The sequence below is a fragment of the Falco rusticolus genome, chromosome 1 (genome assembly GCF_015220075.1).
Source record: "Falco rusticolus isolate bFalRus1 chromosome 1, bFalRus1.pri, whole genome shotgun sequence".
In the NCBI taxonomy this organism is placed as follows: Eukaryota; Metazoa; Chordata; class Aves; order Falconiformes; family Falconidae; genus Falco; species Falco rusticolus.
Window position 1 is genome coordinate 19,790,250 of NC_051187.1, and position 20,467 is coordinate 19,810,716.

General features: G+C 53.6%; 4 protein-coding genes and 2 non-coding genes across 9 annotated transcripts in view; 5 read left to right on the forward strand and 1 right to left on the reverse strand.

Moving 5' to 3' along the window:
* Window positions 1–20: 20 nt before the first annotated feature.
* POLDIP2 (DNA polymerase delta interacting protein 2) lies at window positions 21–9,999 on the forward strand. The gene is made up of 11 exons (XM_037374245.1): window positions 21–190; window positions 682–763; window positions 1,468–1,565; window positions 2,331–2,427; window positions 2,899–2,974; window positions 3,562–3,669; window positions 3,907–4,043; window positions 5,068–5,094; window positions 5,280–5,405; window positions 5,804–5,883; window positions 7,442–9,999. The coding sequence occupies exons 1-11, from the start codon at window positions 24–26 to the stop codon at window positions 7,554–7,556; spliced, it is 1,113 nt and encodes a 370-aa protein (XP_037230142.1). The 5' UTR covers window positions 21–23; the 3' UTR covers window positions 7,557–9,999.
* A 147-nt stretch (window positions 10,000–10,146) lies between these two features.
* Window positions 10,147–16,671, forward strand: TSR1 (TSR1 ribosome maturation factor). Of its 2 annotated transcripts, none has more exons than XM_037374191.1 (15): window positions 10,147–10,282; window positions 10,374–10,477; window positions 10,791–11,007; window positions 11,086–11,220; window positions 11,769–12,190; window positions 12,483–12,642; window positions 12,971–13,128; window positions 13,427–13,629; window positions 14,082–14,244; window positions 14,467–14,577; window positions 14,913–15,045; window positions 15,464–15,580; window positions 15,877–16,017; window positions 16,141–16,215; window positions 16,311–16,671. In XM_037374191.1, the coding sequence occupies exons 1-15, from the start codon at window positions 10,183–10,185 to the stop codon at window positions 16,487–16,489; spliced, it is 2,418 nt and encodes an 805-aa protein (XP_037230088.1). In that variant the 5' UTR covers window positions 10,147–10,182; the 3' UTR covers window positions 16,490–16,671. The 2 variants fall into 2 exon arrangements, with proteins under 2 accessions (XP_037230088.1, XP_037230082.1); XM_037374185.1 differs by having other exon boundaries at window positions 10,148–10,282; window positions 11,769–12,196.
* LOC119142582 lies at window positions 13,699–13,791 on the forward strand. Its single transcript, XR_005102340.1, has one exon. It is a non-coding gene; the product is annotated as a small nucleolar RNA SNORD91 family (small nucleolar RNA).
* On the forward strand, window positions 15,108–15,200 carry LOC119142583. The gene has a single exon (XR_005102341.1). It is a non-coding gene; the product is annotated as a small nucleolar RNA SNORD91 family (small nucleolar RNA).
* The window catches only part of SMG6 (SMG6 nonsense mediated mRNA decay factor), a 118,466-nt gene continuing 114,541 nt past the window's right edge, over window positions 16,543–20,467 (forward strand). For 2 of the 3 annotated variants that reach the window (XM_037374092.1, XM_037374098.1), the window contains exon 1: window positions 19,413–19,543. In XM_037374092.1, coding sequence (XP_037229989.1) covers window positions 19,450–19,543 — 94 coding nt within the window. In that variant the 5' untranslated portion in view covers window positions 19,413–19,449. Of the gene's footprint in view, window positions 16,625–19,412; window positions 19,544–20,467 lie in introns of those variants that run through there. The other variant, XM_037374107.1, reaches the window with a different exon arrangement.
* Window positions 17,071–19,345, reverse strand: SRR (serine racemase). The gene is made up of 7 exons (XM_037374255.1): window positions 19,155–19,345; window positions 18,838–18,973; window positions 18,474–18,577; window positions 18,281–18,400; window positions 18,094–18,168; window positions 17,647–17,856; window positions 17,071–17,359 (listed from the first exon to the last, which is right to left on the reverse strand). Exons 1-7 carry the CDS (start codon window positions 19,320–19,322, stop codon window positions 17,162–17,164), a joined length of 1,011 nt encoding a protein of 336 aa, XP_037230152.1. The 5' UTR covers window positions 19,323–19,345; the 3' UTR covers window positions 17,071–17,161.

Genomic DNA, 20,467 nt, shown 5'->3' on the forward strand with positions numbered 1-20,467 from the left:
GGCGGGGTCGGCCCGGCCGCGGGATGTCGGGCTGCGCGGCGCGGCGGTACGTGGCGGCGGCGCTGGGCCGGTGCCGGGCCCGCGGGCTGCCGCTCTGGGAGCAGCCCCCGGCCCGCGGCCCGCGGCTCCCCCCGCGCCCGGGGGCTGCGGCCCTGCCGCTGCTGTTGCCGCGGCGGCACCTCTCGTCGCGGTGAGGCCTGCGGGGGCGCGGTGAGGGGCGGCTGGGCCCGGGGGGGCGGGCTGGGCCTGGTGTGTGGAGGGGAGGGTTGGGGGGAGGGGAAGGGGGGTGGGGGGGCTGTCGGGGCGAGCGGGTGGTGGGGGCCGCGAGGGGTGTTGGGGAGGTGATTGGGGGATGTGTGGGGTGCGGTTGGGTCAGTGGGGGAAGGCTGGGAAGGAACTGGGGGCTGTCGGGGTGGCTGTGGTGGGGTGGGTGGGAGAGGAGGGATTGGGCTAAAGGGACGACTGGGTAGGGGGTGGGGGACATCCAGGGCGGCTGGGAATGGGGAGGCTGGCAAAGGGTTGGAGTCATGGAAACGGGGGGTCACTGGGCAGCCCAGCGTGTGGTGGGGTTCTCAGGGGGGGCGTGTGGTACCCGAGTGGGTATGAGTTGGGGGGAAGCGCCTGGGGCTTGGGGGCTGGCTCAGCCCCTGCAAACCCACCGAGCTACTTCTTTGCTCCTAGGAACCGTCCTGAGGGCAAAGTGCTGGAGCCCGTGGGGGTGTTCGAGGCACCCAAGCAGCACGGCAAATACGAGACGGGTCAGGTGAGCGGTTCTGGGGAGCAGAGCTGACCCTGGGGGTGGTTTCACAGGGATTGGGTAGCCAAGTGATTTACCCCTAAGGAGACTGCGGCGTTGTAGCAGAAGGCCAGAAGTTTCACAGTTCAGTGCTCCTTGTCTCTGCTGCGTCTGCAGTTTGTCAGTCATCTGACAGTAGCAAGTTGATAAGAATCTACAGCGTGCGTGATGCGACTGTTTCTGCAATGGCGTTTGCCCCACTGGTGTTATTGAAGGGTTTTCTTCCTCTAGGAGCAGAAGAGACAATCCCTGAATTTGAGAAGTAACAACTAAACTTGTAACTTCTGTGCTCAGTAATCAGAGATGTGTCTCTGTGTTCCTGGGTGGTCTCTCCCCTGCTGGGCTCCTTTCTGCACTTCTCCTGTTCTATTACTTGATGACTGGTTCATCCATTCACTTTTATGGGGTAGAGATGAGGTGAATTTCTTCTCTCATTCCAGACTGTTTATATTCCCTCTTTGTTTCTGGGTTCACACAGTGGTGATTCTCCCCGTATTCCCATCCCACACATTCATACCCTTTATAAATGTTTCTAATTTTACCTCAGTTAACAGATATTTATTTTTTTTTAAACACTATTAGAAAAGGGCTTTTGGCTTCATGTTTTCTTTTGTACCTTAAGTTTCTTAAAGCTTGGTGTGTATTCAAATGCAACTGTTTGTTCCCTTCAGCTATTTCTTCACAGTGTGTTTGGCTATCGAGGAATAGTCCTGTTTCCTTGGCAAGCCAGGCTTTATGATCGAGATGTGGCTTCTCCTGTCACAGAGAAGTAAGGATTTGGTTTATATGTTGCACTGTTACATTTACGTTTTTTAGCGTGTTTCCTGTTTGCGTTAAACAAGTCTTTTTAAGGAGGACAGTGGTATGGGTCTGTTTTGTGTGACTGTATGAGTATTAATTTTGTGTTAATTAGAGACAGGGTGGAAGTATGAAGGATGAGAGTGAGTGTGTGTATGAAGGAAGTAAAAAAAATAAGTAATCATGCTCCTGGCATTTTTTATCACAAAAACACCCCCTTGTGTTGCTTTTTGAGTTAGGTCCAGGTTCCTGTGTTAAAATTGCAGGCTGTGGCTTCTGTAAATTTCCAGTGAGTTGGATTTGTCAGTTGCCTCCCCAGTTTCAACCCATTAGATAGTCCAGGTTCATCCTTCTTGCAGACTGAGTCGCTGTTCAGTTCTCTCCCCTTTTCCATCCATTTCCCCCCTGGTCTGTGTTGGAGCTGTGCTGGGAAGGGATGAGGATGAGGATCGGGGGGCAGTGGAAGTAGCCACCCCAAACAGGAGACTGGACTGAGCAGGAAGAACTTCTCAGTCTGAGAACAGAGCTGTCGTGCCTGTGACAAACACTGTTTGTCATCTTGGCTCATCTGTTGTTGTGTGGGTGGTTGACATGAATTTGATTTGGATGGAGTTGAATGATTACAGACTGTGAAATGTATTTTTTAAAAAAATATTGTTTATGAATGTGCTTGGTCCTGGTAACAAGTTTGCTGCCATCCTGTGCTCGAGCTCAGTGCTCTGCTTTTCTCTTTAAGGAGCGAGAATGTGGCAGGCCATGGTTCCAAAGAGGTCAAGGGCAAAACGCATACTTACTATCAGGTGCTAATAGATGCCCGGGATTGTCCACATATAGTAAGTAACTAATAATCTTGGTATTGAAACTTAAATATCTTCTCCTTAATGAATGGTTCAGATGGACAGGTACTGAAAGAAGGTGGCTGTGGTGGCTAACTTGATTGTTTAGAATTTCAGAACAAATTTGTTCTTCAAGACATATTTTCCCTGAGAAAGACAATCTGAAATGTCATGTGACTGTTTTCTGGATCATGTTTCCTTCTTCCAACCTCCTTTCCTGATCCTGTTGGCGTTCCTACTCTGTTGTGTACAGTCATTATGAATGTGGGTTGCAGCATTGAAAATGCTCCTCTCTTGTTTGGGTGGAGAATTAGCCTAGAGGAATTAAAAGAAGAGATGTTCTGCAGTGAATTGGCTAAATAAAATAAACATTATGCACTTCAGAAATCACAATAGTAAACTGAAATGTGGCTGGCAACTGACCCACAATAATCCACACAGAAAGACAGAAACCTCCCTTTTTCTCAGTCCCAGAGATCGCAGACGGAAGCAGTGACGTTCCTGGCAAATCATGATGACAGCAGAGCTCTCTATGCTATACCAGGTGAGGAAAACCACCTTCAGCCTCTGTGGAGACGGGGATTTCGTGAGATGAGGTCAGAAGAGTCATCAACAGTCAACCTCTGCCAGTGAAGCAGCAATTCCTACAGGATGTTCCTGTAGGGAATCTGTCTGTAGTTCAGGGCTGGGCTAGAGACAACAGGATGACTAAAGTATGTGAAGCCGTTTTGGACAGATGGAAGTTGGGCAGACTGTGATCGGACACAGGCATGCCTGCTTTGAGCTCTCGAGACTGATCCCATGCGCATACCCTGTTGTATACGGGCTAGTCTAGTTTACTATTGGGACAGCTAGATCTCTTCCTGTCCTGTGCATTTCTTGCCCAAAGTCCTTTTGTGGCAGTGCAGTTGCTTCGCAGGCTGTGTGTGTTTATCAGAGGAATCATTCTGTGGAGAAATTGCACAGAAGAATGCTGCCAAGGGTTATTACTGGCCTGTTTCCTCCATACTTGCAGTCATGGCAGTATTATCTTTGGCTTCCTTCTTGCTAATGTGATCCATTTTTCTGCCAGGAGACTTCTGAGCTGCTCTTTGCTAGGGAAACTGAACAGTTTTGGGGTTTCTTTTTCAGGTTTAGACTATGTAAGCCATGAAGATATCCTTCCCTACAGCTCCACTGATCAAGTGCCCATCCAACATGAGCTCTTCGAGAGGTTTCTCATGTACGACCAAACAAAAGGTAATCTCTGGCTTCAGAGAGAGCTCTTCAGAGCCAGATGCCCGAGGTACTCTATAACAAGTACCCAGAACCTGTCATCTTAGTTATGGTGGAAAAATTGTGGTCTGGTTTGGGTTTTGTTACAGTAAAGCTTCCTTTAAATAGTTTTTGTAACTGTGAAAGGAGTTGCTTTGAGGGAAGAGCGCTCTGGATACAGTATGCCTCTCTGCATAAACTCTCACCTTTCCCTCCCCACAGTTCCACCTTTTGTAGCAAGGGATACGCTGTGTGCTTGGCAGGAGAAGAACCATCCCTGGCTAGAGCTTTCTGATGTGCACCGAGAAACCACGGAGAACATCCGCGTCACAGTTATCCCCTTCTATATGGGCATGAGGGTAGGTCTGTGTTGCGTGTTGCTGTGTTAGTTCTGTGATCTGCTTAACTTGCATGTTTTGCTAAGACCAGTTTACTGGCTGAAGGTGCCGCCTTCTTACTGGAGAAATGACTTTTTAATCACAGTTGTGATTTCCTTGTCATGTTGTCCAGCAGAGAGATGAACAAGAAACTGTTTGGCCATACATTTTTGGAGGACAGCTTCTGAATATTAGTGTGTGTTTGTTATTTGTAGGATGGGAAATACCCTGTACTGTTCTGCAGAACATTGCTAGCGAGATATTTAGGAAGGCTTGTGAATTGGTCCTTTATTGCCTCAGTCACAGATGGGCATGTGTGTGAGGTGGCAGTGAGGCCAGCTGCCCCGTAATGACAGATGTGCCTGTTATCCTGCCCAGGGATGAGGTGCTGTGGGTGTCTACCCCTGTTTTCCTGGCTGTAATATGGGTTAGAGGGTTTGGTTAAAGCCTTCTGGATTTAGCTGATAACTACGAGCCCTTTATAGCATAACAACTCGATGTGGACCATCCCAAATAATGAGGAGGCTCCAGTAGACTTCTGAGTGGGAGGGCTGGGAATTACCACAGCAGTTTGATTTCCAAGTCCAGATGAGCACAGCTGCTGGGGGCCCGTGCTGTGACAGGTGGATGTTTTGGTGTGGATTTGCAACTTCTGTGAAGCCCAACTGATGTTTGTCCTAACGTTGTCAGAAAAACAGGTGCCTGAAGGCAAGGAAACGGGTGTTTCTAAATCTGTAGAAAGTGCGTAATTAACATGGAGATCAACCCTCCGTAGTCGAGATCCTTGCAAATCTCCCACCTCATGATTACATGTCTAGAGCAGAGCCAGTGCCAGGCGGTAACTGATGGACTGCTTCGGAGAGCAGCTGTCTGTGCTCATGTGAGTTGTCCGCGTCGATCTGGCATGAAGCGAGAGCCCCCGTGCTTGTGCTGTGCTGACAGCTGATGAGGTTTTGGCACCAAGTGTTGAAGGGCAGCTGCTAAAGTCTTTTGTTTCTCTTGACAGGAAGCCCAGAATTCCCATGTCTACTGGGTAAGTGCCTTTTGTTTCATGAAGCAGCTAAAGGGAAGGAGTTTATTTGCTGTGGCATCACTGCTGTGTGATAAGCTCTGAGGGAGAGTAGCCCTTGCCTGGCAACTGTTTCCCAGTATTGGCTATGGGTTATCAACTGTTTGCAGCTGATTCCAGTTCTTGATAACAGTCTTTCTTCTGTCTAGTGGCGCTACTGTATTCGCTTGGAGAACCTTGACAGCGAAGTGGTACAACTCCGAGAACGGCACTGGAGGATATTTAGCTTGTCTGGCACTTTGGAAACTGTCAGGGGCCGTGGCGTTGTAGGAAGGGTAGGTATTGTGTAGCTTCTCTTGGGAAGCACAGTGCTTTGCTGGAGTCCTCTCGCTTGGGTTGATCCGCTGGTAAATTGCTTAGTGGCAGTAGAAATAGATGGAATAGGAAACTGGCAATGAAAAAAATCATTAGCTTTTTATCAGTTGTTAGTGTGCATTAATCAAAACTTCATACTATTAGAGAATGATCCTAAATGACTGGTAACAGGAAAACTGGAATGACGTGTGATTTTGGTGCTACTCAGTGGGTGAGTTGTTTGCTGTGCAATTGGTAGCGATGCTCAGGTGTGGCTCTCTCTGTTTTTCTTTTTGCTATATAAATTTCCTGTTGATGCCTGTCTGTGGAGAAATATTAAGATCTGTTGCTGATGCAGCGTGGTCTCTTGTCTTCTCAGGAGCCAGTTTTGTCCAAAGAACAGCCGGCATTTCAGTACAGCAGTCATGTCTCCCTGCAGGCATCCAGCGGTCACATGTGGTAAGAAGCACTTATTACTGCAGTGGTGGTTTAGATATAGGGCCCCACAGCGCTGAACTGGGACGCAGTTATTGGCTGAAAGGTGGGTGGAAGTGGACTGAATGGGACATACTTGATAGCATACATTTTTTTTGAGCCTCTCTATAGCGGTATCCCAGTTAGTGATAAGATGATCTGTTGATTCTTTGCACCAAGAGAGGTTTCAGGTTAATTTATCTTTCTTCTGTGGTCTATGCTGGATTTGAAAAGACATGAAGCAGTTCTCCATCTTCTGCTTTCCTCAGTTTCTGTCCCTTTCAGTCCTTGGTGCACGAGGATGCTTGGCTTCATGCTGGTGTTTCCCCAGGCAGCAGGGATGTGTGCACTGATATCCTCTCTTGGGAGAGGACTGGGCTTTGATTCTATCCCTGTGTGAAGCTGTGCAGTTTTGCGTCCACAAGGAATCGCCGCGTGGGGTTATTCCCAGTTGAGGCCAGATAAGGCCCTTGTTCTAACTGGTGTTCAAGTATCCTCTTCTGGTAGTGCAGGTAGGAAAGTGCTCAGCTGTGTTGTTCTTCTTCCTGTGCCACAGGGTTAAAGCCATTTCCCTTTGTTGTGCATTTCAGCTATGTTAGCACATCTAGTGTCATTTCTGTGTGGACAAGAAATGTGCAGGCACCTCTGTCTTCTATATGACAGGTCTTTCTGGCTTGCATTTTTTAAGTAAACATGTTTGGGAGTTAAGCTGCCTTGGAACTGCCTTTTTGCTGGGGAAAACAAGAGAGCGGCTCTTTGCCTATAGGATATACTCCTGTTTGCCATGTTAAGCATTTTGCATTGCCTGAATGCATGCCCTGGGGAATAAAACCAGCTTGTTTAGTAGTTTTTCCCTCTCTGCATGCATCCTGAAGAGACAAAGGTCCTGCAGCTCAGAAGCTGCTCAGCTTGACTTCTGGTTTTTGACTGTGTCCTCTCCATCATGAGAACCTGTTGGTTTATCTCCACAATCCTCTCGCCCATGTCACGTTCTGCAGTGCAGTTGACTGTAGTTCAAGGCAGTAAACAAATTCCTTGTTTGAACAAGGACAGGCAGATTCAGTTCTGAAATGCAAAGCAGAAGCTGTTCCAAATTACATCTGTGATGGGATTTCATATTGTCGCAGACTTCTTAACCAGTGGAGCTTCTGCCAAGAAATATGAATCTGAATTTACATGTAACCAGTTCGTAAAAATAGCTCGGATGGTTTTGTCTCCTGTGGAGTGGGAGTTAGGAAAACACTGTCGCAGATGTGTGGAGTGTGTTTATCTCCTGGAGGCTCCAACCATGACATCTTTGTTCAGGAAATGTACATTAGAGATGTGATGTAAACTGCCCAGGAGTTCTCCAATAAATGAGTCAATTTGGCAGGCAGATGTTCTTGCTGTTGAACCAAGGTACTTGCTGCTGGGCCGGCCCTGCAAATAGAGCCCCAGAGTCCCTGTGCAGGATATGGAAGAGCTCATGTCTTGCTTTCTTGCTGATGATTCGTACCTGTGTTTGTCCCTGGCCTCAGTGTGATCTCTGCCATTATTTTTGCAGGGGTACTTTTCGATTTGAGAGGCCTGATGGCTCCCACTTTGATGTCCGAATCCCACCCTTTTCTCTGGAAAGCAACAAAGACGAGAAGACCCCTCCCTCCGGCCTTCACTGGTAGAGCAGACTGAGTGCCGAGACCCACAGAGGCCTGTGTGTGTTGTAGACCTTTGCCTCCCCATTATCATTATGCTGCAGCCAAGAACACAGAGCTTTTAAACATTTTAAACCATTTTTGTTTTAACTATTGTCTAATGGGGAGGCTTTTTTTGAACTTTAATACTGGCTCTCTTGGGCTGCTTGTAAACATAAGCTGTGTTACAGTTAACCCATCCCTTCGTGGCACCTGCTGGGGTTGGAGCTGGGGGATGTAGATCTGTGCTGCTGCAGACTGGCCCCCTCGGCAGGCCTGGACCCTTTCCAATGTGTTGTGAATTCTCTGCAATGTGAGGTTTCTCTAATAAACTGGCCCTTCCAGTTGCAACCAGTCTTCCTTTATAAACCAAGGCCTAGGTTTTGCATCCAGCCTGCCCCAGCTTGTTGCTTCTCCCTTGCCCATGCAAAGTGGGGTCAGCCCAAGACTTCTTGCTGTTTCAGAGGGCAGCAGTGAGGCTGTTTTCGGGAGCAGGAATGTGAGCTCATCCTTCCTGCAATGCAGCTGCTTTTTGGGATTTAGCCAGCACGCGGCAGAGCAGCCTGTGAGCTCCGCTCCTTGTTGCACAGCCTGTCTGGGCTGTGCACTGGAGCCTGTTTTGTCAGAGAAAGGGAGTGCAGAGGTGGGAAGGTGGGTTGGCAGGCTGAGCAGGCTGCCACGGTGTCTTGTGTGTGTTAGAGCACCAGGCTGTGTGCTGTGATAGTGCAGGAGAGCTGAAGCGGGCCCTCCACCTGCAAGGGCTTGCCTTGCTGCAGGCATGTGCATCCCAGCTGCTGGAGGGTGCTTCCCTTGCTCGTGCTGCGGCTGTAACAGTGTTTTCTTGGTAGTTTCTGCTTTGGCAGGAAAAGCTTGTTTTAACCTGCAGTGCTGTCAGCGACAATGAGGTAGCACTTGGTTTTCTGCTCCTACTTGCTCAGCTCGGTGGGTTGTGATTTTTTTTTTTTTTTTTTTTGGTAGTCTGTGTGGTAGGCCCTGCAGAGCTGTGCAGGTCAGTGAAATACCTGTAAGCTTACGAGGTGTGGATTTGGGGGAATTTTACTTTTACAGGAAGGGCCCAGTCTGCAGTGTAAATTGGGTATTAACTCTTTTTACAAGCCAGAGCAACTCTTGGCAGCTCTGAGGGTTGCAGAGATCTGCAGAGACATCAGCCTGTGTGGTGGGACCCTTCGGGTTGTCTCTGGGTTTCCAGGTTTCTGGGAGACTTGTGGAGCCTGAGGTAGCTGGCTTTGTGATAGGAACCTTGGGCAGAATGTTTCCAGCCTTGCTCCTTTCCCTGATCTTCCTTAAATGACAAGGTATAACTAACTCACAGGACTGTTGTTTTTCTATATTGAGACATATGCTAGTTACTTACTCTTTCCCCAAGTCCTCTCTGAACAGCCTCTTTGTGTCTGGCTCCGCAAGGCGGTGCTGTGGCCGTGCTATGGGTCGTCTTGGCTGATGGACAAACAGACTTTGGAAATGCTGGCAGAAGAGACTTGTGTGCTGTCCTGCAGCCGGCAGATACTTGTATAGAGAAACTTAATTACTACTGCTTAAACAGTGCTTATCTGTCATGGGTCTCTTAATTTTATGTCTTCCTTTGTGTCAAGTAGGACATGCTATCTACATTGCTTTTGGAGTTTGAAAGGTTTCAATAGCCAGCCTGCTTTTAGGGGTAGAAAAGGATCTGTAGGGAACAGCCCACAGCTGACAACCCCATGTTGCTGCTGTCATGCAGATTTCTTTGCAGGGTGAGAAGTGGGGGGATGATGCCCCGAGTTCAGAGGAAGCAGTGGACCTGTAGGAACCTGCTTTTTTCCTCCTATGCAGTTGCTCGGAGTACCAGCTGCCCTGTGTCTCCCTTGGGTTATTGACTTCAGCTTTACTGGCAGTTACAACACCGCTGTAAATGTTTAACCCTATTGCTCACCGGCCCGTGCTTCTGGGGCGCTGTGGACCTAAAGCTTCCAGTAACAAGCAGAGAGCAGTTGTATTCCTAAGTGGTGGCATGGTCCTGGGGCAGGGGCTCTGCCAGCGCCAGGAGGAGCAGCTTTGGCAGCTGTGGCGTGTTTGGTGCGAAGGGGCAGGGTAGGGCAGAGGCCTGGGGCCCAGGAACAGCCGTTCTTGGCTGGGTAATGACTGGCAAGAACCGAGGTGACCAGCGCTGCCGGGAACGAGCGGGGTTGGGCCGAGGCGCAGGAATGTTTCCGCTCCATCGGTCTGCGTGGAGGCGGCGGGGCCGGGCCTGCCCTGGGGCCGGGGCGCGGTGCCGCGGGGCCCGGCGCTCGGGGAGGGCCCCTCCTCAACCGCTTCTCTCCCCAAGACTGTTTCCAGGGCCGGGGTGAGCCCCCTCCCCGCGGGCGGGCAGCTTTCCTCTCCTGTAAATACCTGTACAAAAACCTAATCAATAAAGCGCAGAAGGAACGGCTCTCGCTTCTGCCTCTCATTCCCCCAGCGGCGCTCGGGCACCCCCCACCTCCCCACAGCGGCCGCGGGGCCCGGCCGCGCCCCTGCCCTCACGCCGCCATCTTAGTTTGTGTGCTCCCGGCGTGCCCTGCGGGGCGCCGGAAGTGACGCAGCGGAAGTGCTGCGGAGGAGGCCAGGCGGCAGCATGGTGGCGGCAGGCGCGCACCGGCCCGGGCCGCTGAAGCAGCAGAACAAGGCGCACAAGGGCGGGAAGCACAGCGGGTCGTCGCAGCGCCGCGCTGGAGGTGAGGCGGGGCGGGCCTGGCCGCCTTCCCCGCCGCGATCCCCGCCGGCTCTGCGCGCCGCCCCCCCCGCCTGACCCTTCTCTCCCCGCAGGCCGCGTCCCCGTCAAGGCCCAGCCCCGCCGGCGGCTCCGCGCCCTCAGCAGGGTGGATCGACGGCACCAGGCGCTGCAGCTCCGCCGGCAGCGCAAGGAGGCGGTGAGGGCCGCGGCGGGAGCGGGAAACGGGGCGAGGCGGCTCTTGGCGAGGGGGCAGCGGGAATGGGGCCGGGGCGGGTGGCGAGGGGGGTGCGAGCCTGCGGGCACCGACCCGGTTTGGGTTTTTGCGGGGGAATGGGGAGCTGGGCCGGGGGGGAGGGACGGGTGCCAGGGTCCGTTCCGTTCGGCGCAAGCAGAGCATTGCTGCACCGAGCGGGTGCGGGTGGAGCTGCAGGTGGATCCGGCCTTGATCTCGGGGCCGGGACAGGAGCTGGACTGGGGTTGGGGTTCATGGTCTGCAGCTCTGCCCACAGGTGCTGTTGGAGAAGCGGAGCCTGGGCAGCAGGGACGGGCCTCCACACCTTGTGGTTCTGGTGCCGCTGCACAGCAGGGCTGCAGCCCATGACACCCTCAGCTTGTTGCGGAGCCAGGACTCTGCTGTTGTCTGCGTGGATGATGGGAGAGCTGGTGGCTTTGCGCTTCTCTGCCCCCGACTCAAGCAGCGCTGGCGCTTTGTGACAGCACAGGCAGGTGAGGAAATGCTATTGTTGGTGTGATTCTTGGCTCCGTACCCTGGTAGCCTTAGTAATGGAGGTGTTTTGCGTGCAGGGGACCTTCATGCTGTCTTAGATCTAGCAAAGGTTGCTGACTCCCTCCTGTTCATCCTGGATCCTGCAGATGGCTGGGACAGCGCGGGGGAGCACTGCCTGTCCTGCCTCTTTGCACAAGGGCTTCCTAGTTATGGTGAGCGAGTGAGAAACTTTAAGGGTTTCTGGTGGGGTATAGGTCGAGGGGGTGCCTCATGGGAATTTATTGTGCAGTAAAAATTTCCATATATTAATAGGTGATCGCAGGTCTTTGACCGCTCTGTTTTTGAGCGTAGCATGGTCGGGTGAATGCCATTGTTACGCTGTCTTGTTGTGTTACTGCTGTGGTGGGGGAGTGCTGGAGCTAGAAGGGATGTTCTAGGTTTAGGCCTCTGGGTGTGTGGTGGTGTCACTATTGTCATGGTTATGTAGGTGTGCAGAGCAAAGGGATTCAAAGGCTTTCTTTGCTAAATTCGGTTCCTGGGCCCATATCTCCGTGGTCTCATCTAGTCTCAAAATCTTGTCTCTAAAGACAGGTTTTCTGTCTCAAGGGTTCTTCTGACTATGTGAAACTACCTTTGCACCTTGTGGTGTGAATCTGTTATTTGGGTGCTGATATCAGAGTGTTTTGTCAGTGCTTGGTAAAAGGGGTACAGAAAGGTTTACAATCTGATCCTGAACTCTGTTCTATGCACTGTTTGGCAGCTCTTGCTGTCCCAGGGGGCACTGACTTGCCATCTAAGAAGCGGATAGATGCCAAGAAGAAACTTGCCAAAGCCATTGAGAAGCGCTTTCCTGAGGTCAAACTCTTCCCCCTGAACACAGAGCAGGAGTCCTTGCTGCTGCTGAGGCACCTCGCCACCCAGAAGCAGCGGCATCTCGCTTTTCGGGACAGGCGGGCTCACTTGCTCGCATACACTGCCGAGTTTGTGCCTGGTCAGGAGAGTGACCTGGTTGGGACCTTGAAGGTGTCTGGCTTTGTCCGGGGACAGACCCTTGATGTGAACAGCCTGCTGCATATTGTGGGGCATGGAGACTTCCAGATGAGCCAGGTGGATGCTCCCCCTGACCCCCTCTCTTTGAACCCCCGAGTGGTTAAAGGACAGAAGAGGAGTCAGGACATGGAGGTACAGGTGTGTGGGAGGTCAGGGCTTTGCTGTCTTTTTAGAACATAATGTTTCTAAACTTTCATCAGGAAAATACAACTGGGTGTATGTGGTTAGGGGGAGGGGAAAGGGAGTTGTATCAGAGCCAGTAGGCCTGTGTTCTGCCACTGAGCTGAGGTTCCTTGCCCACAGCACTTAATTAACGTTATGTTATGACATAATGAACAAGATACTGAAGGGAGTTTCGCTTCAGACTGGTTGCTAGCTTGAGTTAGGTGTGTTCACAGCTGGGGGCTCTGCTCTTGCCCTTCAGGACGACTCTGTAAATGGTACTGATGAGATGGAGGAAGACATTAAGGTCCTGATGAAGGCAGATCCAAATAAGCAGGAGTCTTTGCAGTCAGAAGTGGTTCCTGATCCTATGGAAGGCGAGCAGACGTGGCCTACTGAAGAAGAACTGCAAGAAGCAGAGGGTGAGTAGCAGCAATACTTCTGTATTTTTTCCTTGTCCCTGTTATGAGTGTTGTTAGAAATCCTCTGTCACTGGGATGGCTGAGGATGGCTTTGAATAAACATGCTAGTTGGGCTTCCCTGCCTAGCCCCATCACCTGACTGGCAGGCTATGTGGTTTGCCTGGCAGGTAGCAGGGTTACATTTTAGCTGCCTTTTCTGGGCCCTGGCAAATTCTGTGCTGGGCATCAGTGATTCTAGTCTAGAGCTGATCTTGGCTGTCCTGGTTGTAAATGTTGCTGAGGGGAAGGAGAATTGTTCCTGTATTAACCATTGGTGGGAATCTTACAGCTTCTCTGAAGGCTAACAGGAGGGTGGTGAAGGTCCCCAAAGGCACATCCAAGTACCAGGCTGCCTGGATTGTGGATGATGGAGAAGAAGGCAGTGAGAAAGATGATGATGAAGATGATGACATCGACGACGATATGATGGAGGCGGCAGTTTCCCAGGTACCTCCAAGAGCTGATGCTGCAGGCAGTCTCCAGGCTGTTATTGCATATTCTAAGACAATCCTGTCCTGGCTTGCTCCATGCAAGGGCACAACACAGAGCCAGGACTTGCCTGGATTTCCTTTGCTAAATCTCCCCCTTGTATCATGTTGCCTTTTTTTGCCTGTTAGATACCAAAGTGAGGGGCTGTGGTGGTATAGCTTGGGTCATGATTCACACACTGCAAGTATAGCAGGGTTTGCAGTGCTGTGTGGACATCTGCATGTGCTCACGGGCTCTGTGCTGCCCTGTGTGTCAGGAGGGGGAAAGCAGTGAGGAGGAAGAGGAACCTGCAGAGGAGGAGTGTGAGACTATGACCATTTCCGAGTGCTTGCGGGACGACCAGTATGATGAGAAGGTGGAGGAAGATGAACAGATGCTGGAGAGATACAAACAGGAGAGAATGGATGAAATGTTTCCAGATGAGGTGGACACGCCACGTGACGTACCTGCCAGAGTCCGGTAAGAAACAGGGTGCTTTGTTGGGAGAGGAGCTGGAGGGTTCCTGTCTGTCTAATGTGGTGAGATAGGGCAGGAAGCCTGTGATGTCTTAGCCGTGGTGTCTGAACCTGGCTGAAGGATTCTTCTGAAGACTCACTCCTAGGCTCTGAGGCTTCCTGGGAAGGCACTCGCTGGGGGGCAGTGGGTGGGCCTGGGCAGCTCCCTGCAGCAGGGAGAGCTGCATCCTGACCTGGAAGAGGGTGGAAAAGGGCAGAGCCCTGATGCGAGGGCAGGTTGCCTGGGGACTTGGCTGCTGTTTCTAGCTCTCTCAGCACTAGTATCTTTTCTGAGCACTAACGTTTGCTTTGCTCCCTTTGCCCTCTCTGAAGGTGTGAGTCCCTGCGGACCACAGAAGGTGCTGCCTGCGCACCCCAAGTGACGTAGTTTGTCTTTCCTGTTATCTATTCTCCTAGGTTCCAGAAGTACAGAGGGTTGAAGAGCTTCCGGACTTCTCCGTGGGACCCCAAAGAGAATCTCCCAAGGGATTATGCCAGGATTTTCCAGTTCCAAGACTTCTCCCGAACCAGAAAGCACCTCTTCCGGCAAATAGAGAAGGGGGAGACTGAAGGAGCCTCGGTAACTCCCTTTTGCTGGTCTCTTCCCCTACTGTGTTTCCTTGCTCCTAATAGGAAAGACAAGTTAGGTGGCTGGGTGGACCTTTCAGCCAGCTGGTTCTTAGCGTGAAGCCATGAGTTCAGATGATACTGCTCTCCTGGACTCCCTCTCTAACCCAGGCCCATGTTACTTCTGACACTTTTTTGTTGAGAGAAGTATTTACAACCGATCCTCTTTTGGCAGGTTGGCTGGTACGTTACACTTCATGTCTGCAACGTCCCTGTCTCAGTGATGGAGAGCTTCAAAGAAGGAAAGCCCTTAGTCCTGTTTTCACTGCTTCCCCATGAACAAAAGGTGAGTAAGTATGGCCCTGCTGATATCTTGTAGGTGTACAGCTCCTTGTCTGATTCTCTCAGGCTGCATGAGTTGGAGAGGCTCCAGCTGCAGAGGGTTTGGCCTGAAATCTCCTCTCACTGCTCACATTTCAACGTAGGACCTTCCCTTTGGTCAGTGCAGGCTGAAGCTGTCACGGGTGTTTAGGCTAGTGTCTGAGCCTGGCCGAGGTGTCTGCATTGGTGACCAGCAGTTAGGCATTCATCTCTGTTGCAGCATCCCGTTTGCTTTCTGCTCTGTCTGCCACCACTTGCCAGCCCTGCTGGCAGCCCCTCACAGCGCTGCCTCTCTTGCAGATGTCCGTGTTGAATTTCCTGGTGCATCGGCATCCAAGCAACAGTGAGCCAGTGAGGGCAAAAGAGGAGCTGATCTTTCACTGTGGATTCAGACGCTTCCGAGCATCCCCCCTGTTCTCCCAGCACACCTCAGGTTTGTGAGGGACCAGTGGGGTGGCCATGGCTATGCCAAGAGGTGGGGCTGCGGTTTCTAGGGCAGGAAGCCTGTGATGTCTTAGCCGTGGTGTCTGAACCTGGCTGAAGGACTCTTCTGAAGACTCACTCCTAGGCTCTGAGGCTTCCACTGGAGGCACTAAACAGTGGGGAGTGGCTGGCTTGGGGAAGGTGGCTCACTGGTTTGGGCAAGGCCATGGCAGGCTCCACGCAGCGAGCTGGTAGCTCAGAGGGTCACTTTTATTCCCCAATACTCCATGCCAGCAGAAGAGGGGTGTTTATCACCTGTTTTGCTAAAGCACAGAGCCTGTTTGCCAGGGAAGAATGGGCTCAGTGGGGTTTCTTAGAGCTCAGGACTGCTGCTGGCTTGAACTTGACCCATTGCTGTTCTGTCCTAGCTGATAAGCACAAGCTGGAGCGTTTCCTGCGTCCAGATGCTGCTGTGGTGGTGACTGTTTACGCTCCCATCACTTTCCCTCCTGCCTCAGTGCTTCTTTTTAAACAGAGAAGTAATGGTAAGTTGGTAAGTGCTGAGGAGGCGGTGTCTGGGAAACAAACATTTGCAGGCTATTCCCACACCCCACTTTGAAATGCACCTCTCCGGAAAGTATGACTTGAAAAAGCAGCCCCCTTCACACTGTTGGAGAAGATTAACACGTTTCCTTCCCCATTATGACCTGCACCTTTGTCCATGCTGGGGGGTTGCTCTGGACCTGGAACTGTTTGTGGAAGGGGGTTGTGGTGGGGGAGCCGGTGATGGAGGCACCTTCTGTGGCGCTGCCCTCTGATGCATTAGTGACTCTCCTTGCAGGAATGCATGACCTCATCGCCACTGGTTCTCTGCTTTCCATGGACCCGGACAGAATTGTCATCAAGCGGCTGGTGCTCAGTGGCCATCCTTTCAAGATCTTTGCCAAGACGGCTGTCGTGCGATACATGTTCTTTAACAGAGGTATGGCTTGTCTCTGTGTGGTGGGAAGAGGGGATGTGGAAGCAGACCTCCTGCCCCTGCGGTGGTGGTTGTGTTGGTGCAGCAAAGCTGGTTTCTTACCTGCCTTTTATCTTTTATGTCCAGATGATGTAATGTGGTTTAAGCCAGTGGAGCTGAGGACAAAGTGGGGTCGTAGAGGACACATCAAGGAGCCATTAGGTAGGTTTGATTCAATATTTATTTCTGATGCTGCGCAGGATGTGGGCCTCCTGGGCAGGAGAGACGGCTCGTGGCCTTTTCTGCTTTCTGCCTAGGGACCCATGGTCACATGAAGTGCCACTTTGATGGACAGCTAAAGTCCCAGGACACAGTGTTGCTGAACCTCTACAAGCGTGTTTTTCCTAAATGGACTTATGACCCCCATGTTCCAGACCCTGTGCCATGGGTGAGGAGCGAGAATGTGCTGCCAGTGCAGGAGGTAGAAATGGAATGAGTCTCCAGCATGTTTGGACTTTGTGCCTTAGCTCCCTGGATGCTATTCTCAGCCTGTGCGCAGTGAGGACAGCACTGATGTCTTGTTACTGCTCGGGTCTGTACAGGGGTGGCTGTCTCACCAGCTGCTGCTCAGGTACGAGCTACAGCTATTTATTTTAATGGAAAATGTTTTCAAAAACATCCAAGTGCCTCTGTCTTCGTGGTAGCTGGTTGTGGAAGCCAAAGGGAGAGGCTGCGTGCACACCTTGTGTGGGAGCCCCTTGGCTCGCTGGCGCTGTTGTCTTTCCCTCACGCCCTGCCCCAGTGGTGCGTGTGGGGATTTTGCTGCATCAAAGGCAGGAGTTTGCTGGGATTATTGTGATGCTGAGAAAGAAAGGTGAAGTAGCAGCTGGGGAGAGTGACAGCCCAGTTCCCTGGAGGCCTATCCCAGAGCAGGGCAGCTGTGGAGGGGAGAACAGGCAGTGCTTTGTTTCCAGGCCCCCCCAGTAGCAACCCTTTACTGTGGAACCAAGTGACTGTCTCTGTGCTGTAGAGACCAGCACCAGCTCTCCCTTATCCCTCTACAAAAACTCTGAAATGTTTGGGGTTGTTCGTCTGTTTTTAGTAGTGCACAAACCAGACTGTACAAATTCAGAGTGAGGTTTCCGTTGCTTGAGACACCGCTCTGTTCTCATTCTGCTTTCCCAGGGAGGTCTGTGAGCCAGGTCAGGGAGCTCAGGTCCACGTTTCCCCCACACAGCACGATGCAAACATTTTCCACATCCCGAGGGACTGCCTGGAACTGTTCCGAGAGCACAGCCGCCACTCCCACGCCAGCTGTTGGCTCAATCAGCAGCTTCATCCTTTCCCACACCAGCCGCGTGGCTTGCTGTCAGGACAGAGCAGCAGCTGTCATCCCAGCAGCAAGTACTGGCTGCTCCAGGGCTGCGGAGGGCACTGCATGTGCACATCTCTCTGCAGCGCCCTGGGAAGGGAGAGCAGAGCTTCCGCTAGCCCTTTCCAGCTGGAGACAGTGTGGGTGTTGCACAGCTGTGGTGGTGTGCAGGGGCTTGTGCTGCCCTGGGAGAGCGTAGGGGTGAGAGTGGAGGGGCAGAGCATGGCTGGAGGCAGCTGCCTGCTGGCAGCTACCGTGAGAAGGGAGCCGGGAGCGTTTACCTTGATTTCTTCCTCTGAGACTGTCAGGACATCATCAACCAAATCCCTGATGATAGGCCATGTGTTTGGGCCGATGCTCGTTTTAACTGCATCTGCGATGGTATCCAGTGGATGAAGGTTGGGGGTCAGTTCCCCTCTTACCTTGGACTGGTAACAGTCATCCACGTTGCGTGGCTCAGCAGCAAACACTTTCACATCTGGTCTCAAAGCCTGTGGAGAGCAGGAAGAGCCACTTGGTTGAAACTAGTGTATGCCTGTCTGCTGCTGCTGTGCAGGCAGGGGGGCAAGCAGGTCACGTTGCTTCTGTGCAGAGCCCAGGCACCCAGAGATTTTCACAACAGGGTGTCCATTTCTGAACAGAAAAGCTGCTGCCTGCCTTGGGAGTCCTGCCCTGCCCTTCCCACAGGGAGATGCAGCCATCGTGTCCCAGATGAGCTGCTGCCTTACCTTGATGGCAACTGCTATTCCTGCAATCATTCCTCCGCCTCCGACAGGAACCACTACTGCATTTACCTCAGGTGCCTGTGCAGAAAGGAAGCGTGAGTGCTTCTGGCACCTCGGGCACTCCTTTTCACTGTGCCCCTGCCTGAGGAGCAGAGCTCCGGGCTGTGACCGGGCTGTGCGTTTTCCTCACCTGCTCCAGCACCTCCAGGGCAATTGTGCCTTGCCCTGCCATCACTGCAAGCTCCTGGTTGGGGTGCACCATGACTCCTCCTGTCTCCTGGACTACACGAGCTGCTGTCTCGGCTCTGGACTAGGGGAAAGCATGGATGGTTGCCTCTCAGTCTGGCTATGCCACTTCTCTGGCTGCTTTCTCCATGCCTTACCTTGTCGCTGGGCTCGCATGGCACCAGTGTGGCACCGTAGCTGCGGATGGCAGCTTGCTTACAGTGCGGGGCTGTCCGGGGCACCACGATGTAAGCAGGGATCCCTGTGTGATGGAAGAGGAGGCAAATCCAACAGCCAAAAAGCCACAAGCAGCCAGTTAGCGCTGCAGGAGTGGGCCATGCCTTGCCTATGCTAGCTCCTGCAGGTGTTCAAGAGTGGAATGCCACTGCTTATCTCCAGGGGCAGCGGAGCTGGGTGGGTTGGAGCTGCCTCTGCCCAGGAGCCAGCTCGGCACGTACCCCTGGCCCTGTACCTGCTGCCTGGCCCCTCCGAGCCGGGGCTGGAGCTCAGGGTAAGCGTTACCTTCTGCCTGGGCGGCACAGGCGAGCGCCTGCCCGTGATTCCCGCTGCTGTGCGTCACGACAGCCCGGGGCAGCGCCCCTCCAGCGCGCTGGCTTTCCTCGACGAGGCTCCTGACTGCGTTGAGGGCACCGCGGATCTGGAAGGAGAGCACAGGGGCCTGTGCTGCTGCTGGGAGCTGGTGCACAGGGTGCTGCGGGCAGGCTGGGAGCCTCCTTCCTGGCAGCCCCCCGTGCCCTGGGAAGCCTTTCAGCCCCCGCACAGGGGGGCAGGAGCCACGTTGGCTTCGAGGGCTGGGCGGGCAGTGGGTTTCTGCGCACCTTGAAGGAGCCGGTCCGCTGGAAGAGCTCGCACTTGAAGAGTAGCCGCCGGCCGGCCAGGCGGGCCAGGCTCCGGCTGGTGAGCAGCGGCGTGCGGGGCAGGCGGTGGCGCAGCCGCCCCTCGGCCGCCCGGACGTGGGCCAGGGCCAGGCGGGGCGCCGCCGCCATGTGCTCGGTGCTGCGCGGCCGGCGGCCCCGGGGGCGAGCGCGCATGCGCACGGCGGAGCGTTTTGGCCCTGCGCGGCCGCCGTCCGTCGGGCCCGGCTCGCTCCTTCCCCCCCCCGGCGGAGGGAAGATGGCGGAGGGGTTGGAGCGCGTCCGCGTCTCGGCCGCCGAGCTGCGGGACATGGTGGCGGCGCAGGCCCGCGCCGCGGCTGGTGGCGGGCGAGGTGAGGGGGCGGCAGGGAGCGGCGGGGCGGCGGCGGGAGGCGGGAGCCGCTGTGTGGGGGCTTCCCCCGCCCCTCGGCGGCACCTGCCCGGGGGCGGGCCGGGCCCCTCGGCCGCGCCGCCCGGCTGGGGCTGAGGTAGGGGCCGGGGCCGGACCGCCGCGCTGGGCCCGCCTCGCCCGGGGCTCGGTTCTCGCCGAGGTGCGAGCAGGCGGACGGCGGGGCAGGGAGGGCAGGGCCCGGGGGGGCTGCGGGGCGCCCCTGGGGAGCTGCGGGCGCGGCTTCCCCCGGCCTCAGGGCGGGCCTGTCCCCCGCCGCCCCCGGGCCGAGCCCCTGGCAGCGCGGTCGCGTCTGGCTGAGGGGCCGCGAGCTGCTGCCGGTCGGGCAAAGCTGAGGAAACGCAGCACGTAACGGCCCCGCTTTGGTGAAACACTTCATCGTGTGTTGTTCAGGCTGTGTTCTCTAACGAGCTGTTGTGTAAACACAGTTATAGAGAGGAGAGAAGCGTTACTGAGTTGTGAGCAAGGGGGGAAGATGCATCTGTGACTCAAACAACCCCTTGGCAGAGCAGGGGGGGCTGTTGGAGAAGGTGGCACCTGCAGGCAGAAAAGCTCCTGCACCAACAGCAGGCAGGGAATTGCTGCCGAAACGTGTAGCACTAAAACTTTATGGCTGGTACTCGCTCAAGTCTGGTGGTGTGCTCTCATCTCTCCTTTTCTTGGCTCATTGTCGCTTTGAGGTAAAACCTGTTGTGGATTTGTGTTTTGTAGGTGGCCGAGGGTTTGGTCAGTTTTGTTGTACCTTAGGTGGCCGAGGGTTTGGTCAGCTTTGTTGTACTTTCTCATTTTCTACTCTTGTTTTGTGGTTTCCTGTAAACCTTGATGTAGATTTTCATGTCTGTTCTCTTGGACTTGCCCTGAAGGGTGG

Excerpts from the sequence above, each read along its gene's own strand:
- POLDIP2 (XM_037374245.1), top strand. The coding sequence starts at position 24 with ATGTCGGGCTGCGCGGCGCGGCGGTACGTGGCGGCGGCGCTGGGCCGG. Across the intron at positions 764-1,467 it reads GCAAATACGAGACGGGTCAG|CTATTTCTTCACAGTGTGTT; the intron begins GTGAGCGGTTCT and ends TGTTCCCTTCAG. Across the intron at positions 3,670-3,906 it reads CATGTACGACCAAACAAAAG|TTCCACCTTTTGTAGCAAGG; the intron begins GTAATCTCTGGC and ends CCCTCCCCACAG.
- TSR1 (XM_037374185.1), top strand. The coding sequence starts at position 10,183 with ATGGTGGCGGCAGGCGCGCACCGGCCCGGGCCGCTGAAGCAGCAGAAC. Across the intron at positions 10,283-10,373 it reads GTCGCAGCGCCGCGCTGGAG|GCCGCGTCCCCGTCAAGGCC; the intron begins GTGAGGCGGGGC and ends CTCTCCCCGCAG. Across the intron at positions 16,216-16,310 it reads ACACATCAAGGAGCCATTAG|GGACCCATGGTCACATGAAG; the intron begins GTAGGTTTGATT and ends CTTTCTGCCTAG.
- SRR (XM_037374255.1), bottom strand. The coding sequence starts at position 19,322 with ATGGCGGCGGCGCCCCGCCTGGCCCTGGCCCACGTCCGGGCGGCCGAG. Across the intron at positions 18,169-18,280 it reads CCCTGGAGGTGCTGGAGCAG|GCACCTGAGGTAAATGCAGT; the intron begins GTGAGGAAAACG and ends CTTTCTGCACAG. Across the intron at positions 17,857-18,093 it reads GAATAGCAGTTGCCATCAAG|GCTTTGAGACCAGATGTGAA; the intron begins GTAAGGCAGCAG and ends TGCTCTCCACAG.